This window comes from Cinclus cinclus, chromosome 2, assembly GCF_963662255.1.
Source record: "Cinclus cinclus chromosome 2, bCinCin1.1, whole genome shotgun sequence".
NCBI classification, from domain to species: Eukaryota; Metazoa; Chordata; class Aves; order Passeriformes; family Cinclidae; genus Cinclus; species Cinclus cinclus.
This window is the reverse complement of record NC_085047.1, coordinates 42,850,348-42,865,772: the sequence shown is the minus strand read 5'-3', so window position 1 is coordinate 42,865,772 and position 15,425 is coordinate 42,850,348. Positions and strand designations below refer to the sequence as shown.

Here is a 15,425-nt window from a genome sequence, read left to right as displayed (position 1 = left end):
CAGACGCCAAACATGAATGTTATCCACTGTCTTGATTTTTTCAGGACCTGGCAAAATCAAGTCCATTTAACATCCTCTCCTTTTCATTTTTAGCAAGAATCAGTGCTATCACTATTGCTCACTCTGTATGTGTTTGTTTAACACACAAGCGCAAATCTTCAGTCTCTTCCACTTCAGAAAGCCCAAGTCCAAGTGGAGTAACTGGACTGATTTTGCCCTTTTGAAAGTTGGCTTATCCAAATTGTCTCCAAATCATGACTTTTGATGCACTAGAGCAACAAAACCACAAGAGGCCCCGAAAGCATTCGAAATGCCAGACTCCTGACAGGGGCTTTCACAGGAAGCACACTTGCTTTCAGATACAGCCCAGCCAGCCACAGTTCGGTGGTTTTTTGCTGCATCTGCGCTTGACGTTAAACAGAGCAAAACAGTTGTCAGACAAAAATCATGTTGATCCTGCATCTCTGTCCTTTTCCAATATGTAGTGCTCTGGTCCAGTTTTAAGTTGGGTATATCCTTGTGTTGGTTCTGTTTAACCACGAAAAATGAAAATGAGATCCTTCCTTTCTGTCCCCTCTCTTCTGGGTCACAGGGAGAGTAAACCTCAGTGCAGAGATTCTCTGCTTAAGATTCATAGGCTCGGTGTTGCAGCTGATGCTGTGGCCACAAGAGCTGTGCTTCTGCTCGTGCACAGGATGCTGCAGCTGGCTGCCAGCTCTCTCCCCCCTTCCTTCCTGTACTAATCCATGTGTGTCTACACCTGGGTCAGTGTGGATTTCTAACCCTTGCACTTCTGCTTCCTGGAAAAGGCCAGAACCCCTCCCTGTTTTGCTTTGGGATGGTTGAGCTGTGAAGCCTGTGGTCTGGGATGAGAGGTTCTACTTGTCAGAGCCATCACTGCATAAAAGCTGTGGTGCTTTTTGCTTTGCTTGACCCAGGAGTCCTTTCTGCCTCCATCTGAAGTCTCTTGCTTGCCCCTGCAGTGATACATGCAAATTCAAAGGCACAGTCTCAGGATAGAGAACACTTTGGGAATGGTATAATTTTAAGATGTTCTTTTATCTCCCTTGCCCCATTCACTGCCATGTGTTCCAGTGTGGCATATGCTTATGCAAAACCCTATTTGAGGAGTATTTGTATTCTGGAGCCAATGCATGTTATTCAAACTAAGAAACTTACCTGTGTTTGGGTTTGTTTAAGAAATAAAAAAAAAAAGGCATTTTTTAAGCTGGATAAGGTCCTTGACATCTTTCAAGGTGCGCAGTCCAAGCTGATCTGAGCTAAACTAATAAAGTCCTGCCTTTACTTCCACCTCTATTTCCTGCCCCTGTCTTTCAGCTAATTATATCTGGAGTTCTTTCAGCTGCTTAAAAGAGTTCTGTGCAGGAAAAAGCATTGTGTGCTGTTGAAGAGGCACCTAATGTCAGTTTTGTGGTGGCTTAGCAATTGTTTAATGTGGGGGAACTTGCTGTGGTGTAAAGCAGTTTCTGCAGGATTGGGTCCTCTCTGGGGAAGCTTAGTTTAGCAATGTCCCATCCTTTTGTTTCCCCTAAGCTCCCTAATTAAACAGCGTAACATACCTTGCAGTGCTGCCCTCTGTCTTGATCTTGCAGGGATGAGGTACAATGACTTATTTTGCCATTTGTATATGCAGACTTCACCATTCTGAGATCTTGACTAAGGTTTTGTAAGCACAAAGAAAATGCCCTATTTCTGTGATACTCAGTTCAGGTTATTTGCTTGTCTTTTACATGATACTGGGTGGTCAGAACTAAACTGCTTGGCAGAATCCACCACTGATCCTCTTGTACGTGTGTAGATGTCAGTCTATTAATTTTCTGTGGTTTATCTGTAAATTTTACCACTTCTTTGAAGGTGTGATCCTTCTCAGTCCCGTTCCTCACCTGCCAAATGCTCAGTGGAGGCATTAATGTGCCCTTGGTCCCAAATTGAACAATGTAACTTCGTAGTGGAACTAATTGTGTTATCATGTTGTCCATGTAGGGGCAGAGCAAGCACCTATCTGCCTGAAAAGACCTGGCAAACTTCACAAGAAAAGGTTTATGTGAGATGTTCTTTCTCTTTTGCTGTAGGTGATGCAGGTCAGATGTTACTCCTGAAGGAAAGTGCCTAATTTTTGCCTGTTTTGGTCTCATTTCATCTCAAGGAAGATGAAAACTTGGAGTGGGGATGATGGAAAAGATACAACAGAGGATAGGAGGAGTTCATTTAGTGGTTGGGTAGCATAAATGGTGTCACTTTTAATACACTCAGAGCAGGCTGTTGTGCTAACATGCTTTTATATCATCATTGTGACTGACTCCTGTCCATGGAAAATGAATCATTCATATGCCCAAAGCAAGTGGCAGATGTTATATCTTATTTTCTTCTTCCACCTAAAACAATTTTGTTATTCCTGCCTTTTCTAATGTAGGTAATGAAGATATGAACAACGCTAAAGACATGAACAGCACTACTCCGATTCCAGGTGATGGGTTGCTGGGTAATACTTTTGGCATTTCTGTTGCTGTTCCTCAGTAGCATTGAGAAAAGCAACATGTACTATTGTGTGCCTTAAACGGTCTCATAATAATTTGCCCTTGATTTTATTTTATTGAGTTTTAAGCAGCTGTAGGGCAGAAGGGAGGTACTCTGATTGTCACATCTGTTCTGGGACATCTGAAGATACTTAAGGGGGATGGTAAAACACAGTTCGATTCTCATATCCTTGGGTACCTCAGAGCAACAGAGAGAGTAGAATAAAATGGGAAAATATTGTGTACAGAACTAGAAACACCTGGAAACATCACTTTACAATTAAAAGGAGAACCAAGAAATCTGCTAGATTAGAATTCAGTGATCTTCAGATAAAGGCAAGGCATTTTTTCATGTGAGTCATTTTTGCCCTGTAGTACTTCAGTCATGTAATTTGCTGTTGGCCAACAGCAAATCTGCTCATTAACTCACTGCCTTGTGTTGATTGCAATACTGACTCACACCCAAATTCCAGGCAGTAGATGTGGCTTCTTTTTACCTGTATGAACATGCAGTCCACACCCAGAGCTGTCCTAGGGTTGCAGAAGTAAGCACTTACAACCTGGGGAAAAACTCAGAGATGTGTTCTGGTTACCGTATTGGGCCTATGTGGAAAAGATTTAACCCCAAGCATGTCCATGGTTTCTGGTGGGATAAAAGTCAACATATGCAAGAGAGAATGTGTTTGTGAGTGTGCAGTCACAGAGCCTTTCTCAAAGGCAATTAAATCTGGCACTTAATGTCCGAGTTATGTCAGTATAAGGGTTGAGTGTGCAGTACAGTATGAGGGCCTATTTGGCTGTGGTTATACCAAAGAAAAAGCAAAGTAATTCCCTCTGTAATTTCCACCCCTTCTACAATTTTTTGGTATGAAGTCGTAAATTTGGTGCATTTGTTCCTACCCTGACCTTGCTCATAACATACATGCAATTGTAAAGAGTTTTGGGCTAGACTTTTCGAATGGTAAGAACAGCAGATCCATTCCAAGGAAATAGGTATAGGTCTGCTTCTGGGCTGCAGTAGCTCTGTTGCTCTCTTCTTAGTCTCTGAGGTTATATGCTTTGTTTTTCAGCCATGCTGAAAAGCAGCAGAGCTGCCAGTGTGGGAGGGTGCTGTAAAAGATGAGTTACTTCAGAGAAAAGAGTGGTCATAGAGTGGTCATTCACAACAGTGCAGAATGAAGGGAGGAAGGTATGGGCTCAGTGGCACTCCCAGGAACAGCCCAGCAGATCTTTGCCAGGAGGAAGCAACACTTAATCTGTCAAGAAATACAGAAGAGGGATGCAGTAATGAGGACAGGAGTGGGAGAGTGCCTGAGAAACCTAGAAGTAGGAAGGAAGACCATGAGGAAGAAGGAGGGACAAGAAAAAGGGAACTAGAAAAGGACATGTGAAACAAAGGAGAGAAGAGCAAAACCACTAAGACTGGGTTGTATTTAATGTCTGGAAATAGGTACATTTTTAGGACCATTTTTGTGTAGAGGACCTAAGTATGCAGTAAGATGTTTCTCAGAGTATCTGTCTGCCCATACTTGACTACAGTATAGTCTCTGTATTATCCCAGTTTGCAACAGAGATCAGCAAAATGAAAGAAGAGATCAAGGGACAGAAAATGGGACTGAAAGAGAGAAATAAAAATACAAAACTGCTGCCCTCCCCCTCCCCCCACAGTACATAAGTAGGTTAAGAAAGTGACAGTATGGCTATTTTACAGCAAATGGAATAAAACATGACGTGGAGGTGGAAGATGCCAAAGAGAGGATGTCTAAAGAATCAGATGCAGGCCATTTGGGCTCTGCTGTGCATACAGTGTTAAATATGTTCCAGTATTTTACAGAGGGGTAAAAACCATCTGCTTTGGGATGGGCTGCTCTCTGCTGTATTCCTAACTGTAGTCTCCAGGCACAGATACCCTGAGGACAGTATTGTGTTGTGGGTACCTTAATTAGAGTATGTTAAAATTAAAATTAATAATATTGATTTTCTTCTTTGTATTTTTTTTCCTTGAAGACAATAGCAGTTTGCCCATTGTCACTGCACCATCCACGCAATCTACAGCAACATCTACAGGAGGTATGTATCTGTTCACTACTATGAACCTACAAGTTAGTTCCATACCTAACCCTATTCTAAGGAATAGGCCATCAAAAGTGGGTATTAGAGACAGGTGTTACCGTTTTAAGGCTGGAAAGCAACATGCAAAACAGCTCTGAAAAGAAGCTATATTGTTTTTCAAGTTTAGGTACTGTACTTTGTCAATAATTACATTTGTGATGCCATTGAAACGCAGGAATCAAAATTTAACTTCAAGGAAGAATTGCAAGAAGTTTTTTTTTTTTTAGTGTTTATTCTTTAAGCAAACTTCTTTCATTTTCATGACGTAAAGATGAATTCTTATGCAAACTGCATATCTGTTTAATGTTATATCACAATAAACAGATTCACAGTATAATGAAATGCTGGGACCTTGGGTTTCAAGAGCAGGACTCCATTTCCTTTTACATAAGACTCATAGAATCACAGGATCATCAAGGTTGGAGGAGAGCTTCAAGATCATCTGTCCAGCCACCATAATCACCTCTAAACCATATCCTCATGTGCCACATCCAGGCTTCTCTTGCACACTTCCAGAGATGGTGACTCCACCACCTCCATAGACAATTTATTCCAATGCCTAACCACTCTTTCTAGAGAATTTTTTTTCTAATATCCCCTGGCACAACTTGAGGCCATTTCCTCTTGTCCTTTCATTTTAACACATGGCAGAAGAGACCAACCCTCACCTCACTGCAGCCTCATGGCACCTAATATCATAGAAAATAATCCTTAGAGAGCTCCTAGCACAAAATAGTATTTTTTAAGCCAGTATCAATCAAGTGGGAAAATGTGTCATGAGTGTATTTTCATTGTTCTATCACTACCATAATTTCCTTCACAACCTGGCACAACAACTGTAATGTAAGTAAGTTAAAAAGGGAATTAAAACATTCATCTTCTGGAAGAACTTTCACAGGCAGATTTCACTGCATTAGTAAGGACCAGATAAGCGTTAATGTCATGCAGTTGTTCAGGCTGTGATAGAATATTGAATCTGAGAGAAGCTAGTTCTGGAAACTGGGCCCCCTTTGTGCTAAGAGCCCCGTGAAAGCAGTGCAGAAATGTTGTGTTTACTTAAGATGCTTTATGTATTTGTGGAGTTTTAGGCTGATCATAAAGTCCCAGCTATGTAATTTAATTTCTTGGACAACTCTTACATTCTGTCTCCGTAATTTCCAGATAAACTCTGAGCTACCACACTCAAAAGTTGCTTTTTTCCATTTAAGTATAAAATGCTCACTGGAAGAAAAAAAAACCCCACCTTTGCAAAGACCTTTTTTTTATAGCAAGCAAGTGATGCAGTGTCTCATTCCGTTGCCTGCAGTGTAGCAGTTCAAGCATGTCTAATTTGGAAAGTCCAGAAATTTCTGTAATCTCCTTGTGGCCTTATGGCCATTCCCCAAGTGTGTGAAGCCACAGTGTTTCACCCACCCTGTGCTCCTTCTGACTACTGCTCCAGCCCTTGCAGGTTTCCTGGAGAGGTCTGAATTGTACTAGTTTTGGATAATAACAGTAAAAAGAGGTCTGAGCCCTTTACTTTTAGGCATAAGATAGACCTAACAGATAGCTGTGCCTTGCTTTACAAGGTTTGGTGATTCCCATTCCTTTTGTCTTTTTTTTCCCATTAGAAATGTCATAGATTTTAATACAGTGTTCATGTATTTTGATTACCTGTTTCAGCCTCTTCAGAATAAAGACTAGTGGGTATATGTATTTACTTAATTAAAGTCTCTGCCATTATTTTTTTCTTGGGGTGGGGAGGAGGGGGAGGAAGGAAGCTCTTTGTGAAGGAAACAAAGGTCTGTTTCATTCAATCATTTTTTTATGCAAGAGAAAGTATTTATTTTAAGAAGAGCATTCCATAATAATCTTGCATGTTAGCACAGTACTTACACAGTTTGAGTTTTGTGCTCATTCTTGATGAGTTAGAACATGGAAGGAGTAGTAGCATGTGCTGCTAAGGATTCTTATCTATATGCTATGTATATTATTTTTTAAATTGATGGTTGTAGCATAGCTTTTTAATGCTTAAACATAGGTAGCAAACTATGTAAAATACTTGTCTCTTTTTAAAACAAAGCATCATAAACCTGAACTATGTTACTGGCATGCATTCTTTTTAAATAAATAATAAAAATTAACTCAGGCAGTCAGGTTTTATGTAGTGTTTGATGACACCCAGCTGGTCTTTTGGGGTGCAAGTAATTAGGGAAATAAAAAATTAAAGGACAGATGTTGCCAGCAAATATTCTTTCATCTTCACTTTTTGTGTAAAATAGTACAGGTAAGATTTTTCAAAGATGGGGAAGAATAGATTCGTGCCTGATTCACGTCAGCTTCCCAAATTGTCCAGCTGCCTCAGCCTCCCAGTGATGTTTTAAAATGACTGATGCTAAATACATTGTGAAAGATAGGTCTAGAGATTAGACTGATTTTACTGTTAAAAAGTTACATCACCAAGGGATGTAATCTTGATTAAGTTAAAAAAAAAGATTGCTACTAGAAAAGGGGGGGGGGGGGGGAAGTAACATGCAAATGTGCTGAAATTTCGCATAGATGTTTAGATTTTTTTTGTCATGACTCAGATTTTCTGTATGGTAATTTAATACCCATGGAATAAGTACCAACTTTGTGTAACATCATTTTATAATGTTACACTTCCAACAGTTAGCCATTGTATTGCTCAGAAACAGAAGGCTCTTTGACACTCAGAAATCTCCATGCAAAAGCAACCCACAGAAAACTGACACATCCAGATTTGTCCTTCTTTGGTATCACTTATGTTAGGAATGTACTTACCAGGTGTGGTTTCATGTCATGTAACTGTGGATGGTTTCCATGTAGACATTTCCTTGCTTACTTCCTACAATGAGGAACCATTTGATATTTGTGGATCATTGTGCCTTTAGGGAGTTTTGCCTGTCAGAATTAAAATGTGCCCTGAATTTTATTTGATGTATTTTACGCATGCTTCATAGAGGAACTGAATTTTCATAATTGTAACAAGGTAAGCAAACAAATACAGAATATAAGAATATAGTCTTTCCGTTGTTCCACTTCAATGAATGCACATTTCAAAGGATTTTCTGGCTATATGGCACAATACAGTTATAACATTAAAGAACAGGAAAACAATATTTACAAAAGGAGTCTGTATTTTGGTATTTCAGCAGTTCTAATGCTAAATGTCTCAGAAGTGTTGTGTAGGCTAGTTCCTTTCTTCATATTTACATTATTATACTGATGAGTGTTTTTGAAGTTTTTGATGCTTATATCAGCACTGGAAGCTGTGATATTTAAATCTTAATAAAGACACAGTTTCATATGTAGTTCCTCATGTTTTACACAACACCAGTTTTATTCTACAGAAGTATTTTGAATGCCATATTTAAAAAAAGGCAGAAATTGAACATCAAGGTTACTCTGGAATTGGGATGAAACTATGCTTCAATTATTTTAATTTTAGACAATTTCAAGAAAACATGGATAGCATTAGATATTTGAAATTCCATATTGTAAAGCTTTTGAGGTGTTGAAAATGAGCCCAGCTTGTGTGAGGCTGTAGAAATAATACAGAAGTAGACAGTTGCAAAGGAGTTGTTTCTCTCTAGAATTCTTTCATACATAAAAGCTATTTGAATCCTACTGTCTGCTTAGAGAAATGTTAGTTGCATAACAGACTCATGTTTCTTGTTAGTTCCTTCTTAGAAAAATAAGTAATTGTTTTATAGTTATTCTATCTGGCTGCCTTCCATGAAACTTCTAAGGATTTTGCTATAAGTAGAAATTTCTATTATTCTTGGGTTTTGTATCATGGTATTTTTATTCTGAGCAATTCATATGTGTTTTCTGAGGAGGGAAGGGGAAGTGTTAGGTAAAAGTAAAGTAAAAGAAATTATGCCAATGAAACTTGAGTAGAAGCATTCCAGCCTTTGTTTTAACCTTGGCAAAACTAAACAAATTACTTAAGCACTAAATTTACTGCAGCTGAAATTTTTTCATGTTTTATCCTTACCATATAAATTCAGAATTCTCTGGTAAGTTTTAATGTATATGGAACCCTAGTAATGCTGGTGTTTCATTCTAAAGCAAATGAAAAATCAAATCATTACTAAAATTGGAGGGTGATGTTTTCATGCAAACCCTGTTCTTATCAGAAAAGCTTTGTTGTCTGAAAACATAGGCACTTCAAATAGAAAGTAACTCTTGATCCAGAATTTTACTGCATTTTAACATGTTCTAAGTTAGGCATGATTCTATGGAATGGGGTTGTTACAAAAAAAAAAACCAAAACAAAACTGACTCACCTGAAGATTATCATATATTATCCAGGTTTTCTTTATAGCCTTTCCTTTAAATAATTCTTGACCTTGAGGCCCAGAAATCAGAAGCTAGGTCTTCCCAAAAGAAAGTGCAAGCCTGGATACCATGCACTGGCATTTTCATTGTTATTCTGTCATTCTGTTCGGGCACGATAAATGCGGTCTTAATGAATGTACAGCTGTTTATGAGTTTTTCTGCATGGTATCACAAAAACTTTCCAGGTGTGTCCACCAGTACTACTCATCTGACCAGTACCAGTCAGCCCAACACCACCACCCCACCTGTGATCCTGACAACTCAGCCCACCAAAACCAGCCAGACAGTAACACCCACCACAGCTTCACCAGTCACATCACCACAAGCCAGTATTACATTGGTGACTACTTCTAAGACTTCCTCCACTTCTGTCACAGGTGAGTTTGCAGTTCAGGAAGCTCAGAAAGGCTTGGATGCATGTTCACACGGGTTGTAGAACCCATAATAACTAACTGTAGTTAGTTTTACAGCAGTGTAAAAAAAAAAAAAAAAAAAAAGAAGAAAGAAGGTATGTGCAAGTGGTCTGATCCAGCAGCCACCAGCAAGGAGATCAGCAGTATAAAGGAGAAAGCCTCGATTTTGAATACAACTTCTGTTTGTTCAGCTCTCCTTTCTGCAGTTTAATTGAACTCATCTCTAATACTTCCTTTTTCACAGCTGACATGTATCTCAAAATACATCTACTGGCTTGGTAAAACGACTGAGTTCTGTTAGCAATGTAATGAATGTTAGCCTAACACAGAATAGAGCATGACTGTGCACGAGTCACCCCTTATGTTGAAGTTGTCATATACAGTTTAACTGTACCCAGTAATAGAAAAACAGTGAGTGCAGAATTCAGCATCTCCTTGCACTTGGCTGTGTTCCCATCGCTTCATGCTTGCACTTCTAAACACATCAGGAGTGCTCACATATCAGTGAAGCATCACTGGGAAGGTGAATGTGTCACCAGAAGAAGTTGATCATGTAACAAACACCCTGTATGTAGCAAGTACAAATAGAACTGGGCACTGACTGGGTCTTAGGTGGGAATTTGTAGCAGATGTAACCAGTTCTAGCAGCAAAACAGCTATGGCTTATCTGAGGTCATGTCAGTGTCAATGTTTGTGTAGGGCTGCAGAGCTGATCTCACTTGGGACTGTGAGGGTACAATTCCATGAGACAAGGTAAAGCAATTCCAACAGCTCACTGCCACGAAGTGTTCTGCTCCCACGGTATAACTACACTGACGGGCTTAGTGGCTGTTGGACCCCTCTTGTAGGATGACTCAATGTGCTCAACTGACTGAAAGCAACTTCCTTTTATGCTTGGGTTCGTTTCAGGCCAGCTTAGTGAGTTAAATTGGCTCATGGAGGGTATGAAAAACACTAGAACTGGCCTAAGAAGGGCAGGAGGTCCATGTGTAGAAGGAGGGGAAAGCAGGGGAGAGAAAAGGCAAGGAGAAAAGGGGATTGGAGAGGAGGAGCAGTTGGTCTTTCAGAGACAACAAGCAGTTGGATCAAGCTGTGACCACATCACCAGAATATGGCACTGAAAACCAGAGCCCTAGGTTTCTGTTTGCTTGGCTTCTGTTTTGTTAGCTGATCTTGGTTAAATTTGTCTAATTGGGTCTTTAGGTGATAAATCAATGACGAGGGCAGGATGTAGAGTAGTCCCTCAAAACACAAGTTCGCAAGCTCTGTAAAATGTGCCTTTTGTTTTCTTCTTTTCAGCCACATCAAAATCAGAGGCTGTCATAGTCAAAACATCCAGATTTGATGTGGGCAGTTTTGTAGGTGGCATTGTGCTGACTCTTGGAGTCCTAGTGATTCTCTACATTGGATGCAAAACTTACCACTCTAGAAGAGGCATTCGGTACAGAACCATGTAAGTTCCCAAGGGGTTGTCCCTTGGCCATTTATTACTTTCTTGAGTGGGAAAAGGAAAACCAAATGGGCAGAATGATCTCTGATACATTTGTTTAATGTACATTATGTTAGTATCATTAAGGGATTTAACTCTGATGTTTTGTCTCTCACCACTGCTGCTATTCCTCATTAGTATTGTGCCTCTCTTCCGAGTGTTTTTTTTTCTCTGATCTATTATATGAAATAATTTTATTATTTTTAAAAGGATCCTTGTCTTTTAGCTAGTCCATGAATAGTTAACATTTCATTGAAACTTACTGCAGTTTGCAAGATTTCTTCTTTCTCCTAGACTCTGTCTATTCATTCTTTGGTGTTTTCTTCCCCCTTGCCATTAATTTATAGTGAATTCTCTTACCCTTACCAATTTCTTATCTTACCATCTCACTTCCTACTTATGCTCAACTCTACTCCAGACTTCAGGACTTGCCCACATTTAGTTTAAGAACTAGGTTGGTTTTCTTTTCCTCTTAGTGTCATCCATCTCAGTCAAGAAGCTTGTTTTAAGTGAGGTGATGTCTTTAGACCTCTTGGGATACTGGTGTTCAGGCCTTTTTTTCTCTTCCTCTTGACTCCTCCTTACTGGTCATGGAATGAAGCCAGTCCCTGCTGCACCTTTACCCAAAGTGGTGTTTGTGAATGGGTATTGTAAAATTCACATCAACAGTATCTTCAAAAGAAAGGGAACTTGTTGCTGAGTTTGTACAGTGTCTTTGATTAACTGTTATTGGTTATAGGTAAGACAGATAGGATCAACAGGCCTGAGCAACAGCTGATGCAAGAATACATGAATGACATGTGAAAGACAAGGTGTTAATGAAGCCAGTGAAGCTGGAGGAGTGTTGACAAAACAAAACTGTTCAGTTAACTTCAGGCTTGGCTCAGAGAGAACTCAAACTCCCAGATCAGTGTGTCCTTACTCATTCCTAGCAAGGCGTTCTCTGCTCACAGAATAACCTTCTCAGCAGCAGCTGGGTGGCTCTTTCTCATGTTGACTGTTGCTTGTAGTGCAGAACATTAATTACTGTGTTTCTGTTACAGTGATGAGCACGATGCCATCATTTAAAGAAGACTTCAGAGAAAACAGTGTTGGAAATGTACCACCACAGCTGTTGAAACTTCCAAAAGAGTTTCTTTCATAAAGATGACCACAGTCTCTAAACCTGTCTTGGGTGCTATCCTGCAAAATGCTGAGAAGCTTTTTAAACATCCTGATTTTTTACACTGGCTCTTGTAAGAGGAACTCAGCACTTCACACAGACAGTATTTTCTTTCTCCAGTACTTGTAACCATATTTAGAGAAAATCATGTATTGAGACGTTTTAAGGTACACACACAGCTCTCTGAAATAACTAATAATTAGCACAGGCAATTGCATCAATGCAATTCTAAGTTCAGGGTGTTTTTTTCTAAAATTTTGTATTAAATTGTATTTATTTTGAAGTTTGATGTGAACTTTAGTTGAGAATTTTCAATTTTTAAACAACTCAGTTAATTTTAATAGGCTTCAAAGAAGGTGTGGTTAGATAACTGTATAGAAGGTGAGAATGAGTACTCTAAATGTCAGTCATTAGCTTACCAATGAGCTGCAGATGCTTTCCTTAATAGGCTGTATAAGGAGAGTAGCTGCAAGAAACATGGACAGAATGGAAGTATCCATCCATAACCCTTTTCTCTCAAAGCTTCTTTCTTTCTAGCATGTCCTAATGAAGCTTGTGCAATTGAAGATTTAATAAAAATGGAGAAAACTAATTTTGCCATTATAGATGTAAAAAAATTCTAAAATTGGTTTTTAAGTTGAAGGTAGCAATCTCTTCGCTCTTAAGTTTTTATTACTTTGAAGCTGTCTTCAGTGTTTTAGCAGCATTTTATAATCATTCAAAGTTATATAGAGAAGGGAAAATCTAAGACAGCATTTTAGTAGGCTATAAACTGCATTTTTACAGCTATTTTCAGAACTTGATCCTGCTGCACAGATGTGCAGGGGTCTGGTCAAAAGCCCAGCTGAAGGCACTGGGGCATCTCTGAGGACACCTTTAGCTGAAGGCTCAACTGCTCTGCGTTCCTGTACAGGATGGCTAGTGGTGTTCCCATGTCACTTCTGCAGGTTCACTCAAGTAAAGCTGCTGACTTCACTAGATGGGCTCCTGACTTACACTGCTGCAAAGAAAACTAGAACAAGGATCAGGAATCACAGGCCTGCACCTCTTTAAGTCACTGAATGATTGTTTGGTCTTGCTCAGGCTTCAGTTAAAGACCTGTCCCCATTGAAGAGGGTTGGTGTGCTGGGGTTTGATTGTCCTGGTTATGCTGGCACCAGTCCCTCCTGCTGAGAACAGGGGAGATGCTGACAGGTGAGGAAAGTCACAATGGAAACTGCACAGAGGTCTGTTGGGGAATGGGTAACAACTCATCAGGGAAAATGTAACTGTTCTGGAACAGGTTATTTTTTAAGCAATAGTTTATTCTGACAAGCAATGTTAAAGTGGCCTTATGGAGTTTTTCCCTTTTTCACATGGAATAGTAAAACTGTTTCCAAGGCACAACCAACTCCAGCAAACCATGGCTAATAAGTAATTTTATTAGCTACCCACCTGAAAAGGTGGTAACAGGGCTGTTTTGGTTTTTCACTGTGTTTGAGGGTCAGGGAGAATGATTTGAAGTAACTTTTGTATTTTTCTTAACTGTATTGTTTGGTGGAATATTGCTGGTTTTGACTTGAAGAGTTAGGGGAACAATTCTTTCATAGAACTGTAATTCCTGACTTTGTAGAAATTAAGATAGTTAAGTGCGCCTCAATTACTGGGATTGTCTCACCTCTGCTGTACAGACAAATAAAATTAAATCTCTGGAGTTACTGTATTAATTTCAGTTGAATTTTTAATTTATTAGCTGGTTTTGTAATTCCTTCAGTTCTTTCCATAGTCATAACCACTTGATAAGAAGCATTCACTATATATACTTTTAAATGCTAGAATACCTGACCTAGTTCATTTTTGCCTAGTTCAATAATTTCTAATTTATTCTGTAATGTCATTACTACAGTAAAGCAAAAGTATGTGCTTAAGTCTTCAGAAGTGTCAGTGCAAACATAAAACCAGACCCCCTTTCAGGTGTCTGGAATCTAGACAAAGGGCAGTACAACTGAAAAATTTTGCCTTATCTTTGCTTTCCCACAGGAACTGAAACCCCAGTTCTCTTACTAATTTGTAAAGAGAGCTAATGCTATGGTCATTCATCCCTTCCTTAACTGAGTTTACTGAGCTTGTAAAAATGATTGTTTTTTTATATCCCATGCTCTCTCAGGACTGTGTGTGTTTTTTCTTTCAGGGCTGGAGGCCAAGCAAGGCCTAATTCCTAATTCCGTCTGGTTTAGGAGCCCCTCTGGTGACACATCAAGGAACTGCATTTGCAGAGTCACATTTTAAGCCCAACACCAGCATTTAACTGATTATTGCAGCTCTTTCACACAACTCCTGTGGAAACATTTTACCCTTCATATTCATGGGTTTGTGCTTAAAGCATTTTTATTTAATACTACAGGCTGGGGGAGTCAGTCACTGACTACAGAACATGGCCATCTTAGGTCAGCTTTCATAAATGTTACTTTTGCCTTTCAAACACATCAAGATCAACCTTACAGTCACATCTCAGGGCTGTAGTATTCTGTCTTCATCCCACAGGTCTTTCCTTTTTATGCAGCTCTCCTTTAGCCTATATCCCAATACCAAATCATAGCACTTCCAGCTTAATTGGTTTGATGGGGCTCTGCATCAGAGGCTTCAAAGCAATCTGGAAATGCTGCAGTGCTATACTTGTGTTTTTATTAAAAAAAAAAAGCCTATACTTTTAAAGCAAGATTATGTTGCTGTGATAATATTCAGTAGCTTTAATATTATCCTTTTGTAAATATTTTATACCTTTCTTCTTTGTTCAAAGCTCTTACATACTCATGCCATTCTATTTTTGCCCTGAAAAGTTATGTAGCATTCTTCAAGTGCTCTGTTGAAAAAGATGTAAGCAACAATGTGACAGTATTACCAAAAGTGAAGTGGAAGAGCATCAGAGACTGGAAAGGAAATTGCCTAGAGAACTGGAGGTTGAGAATTTAGCTGTGATACAGAAGCAGAGGGAATGAGAATGGACCTGTGGAGAAAGTAAACACATTTTCTTGACAGCACTGAAGGAGTCCCAGTTGCTGGTCCTCACAGCTGCTGTGTAATTTTCAAAAAATGGTTGTGCTCCAGCTGGGAATACTGCTGTGCTCCAGACCCAGGACATACACAATTGCTTGAAGGGTCCCAGGGCACCAGTGAGGAAGCTGGGTGGAGCATCAGTAAACACTGTGATCACATGTTCCGTTAGAAATAGAAATGCAGGATTGGTGATACAGTGTTGTCTCAGGAACTTGACTCGGTGCAATAGTAACCTCTGGAGCAAGAGTGAGCACAGTTACACTTGAAGTAGTTCAACAGAACAGAGAGTACCTTCCCTGTCCAGAATACAGTTCCTGCCTGAATTCACAAACCTG

The 15,425-nt window shown here is 39.5% G+C and overlaps 1 protein-coding gene across 1 annotated transcript; it reads left to right on the top strand.

Annotated features, from left to right (window-relative positions):
* The first annotated feature begins 8,707 nt into the window (after nt 1-8,707).
* TMEM123 (transmembrane protein 123) lies at nt 8,708-11,960 on the top strand. Its single transcript, XM_062514517.1, has 3 exons — nt 8,708-9,367; nt 10,703-10,856; nt 11,936-11,960. The coding sequence occupies exons 1-3, from the start codon at nt 9,121-9,123 to the stop codon at nt 11,958-11,960; spliced, it is 426 nt and encodes a 141-aa protein (XP_062370501.1). The 5' UTR covers nt 8,708-9,120.
* Nucleotides 11,961-15,425: the final 3,465 nt, after the last annotated feature.

Bases quoted from the DNA above. Each gene is read 5' to 3' on its own strand.
- TMEM123 (XM_062514517.1), top strand. From the start codon at position 9,121: ATGAATGTACAGCTGTTTATGAGTTTTTCTGCATGGTATCACAAAAAC. The intron at 9,368-10,702 runs GTGAGTTTGCAG...TCTTCTTTTCAG, and splicing joins TTCCTCCACTTCTGTCACAG to CCACATCAAAATCAGAGGCT. The intron at 10,857-11,935 runs GTAAGTTCCCAA...TTTCTGTTACAG, and splicing joins GGCATTCGGTACAGAACCAT to TGATGAGCACGATGCCATCA.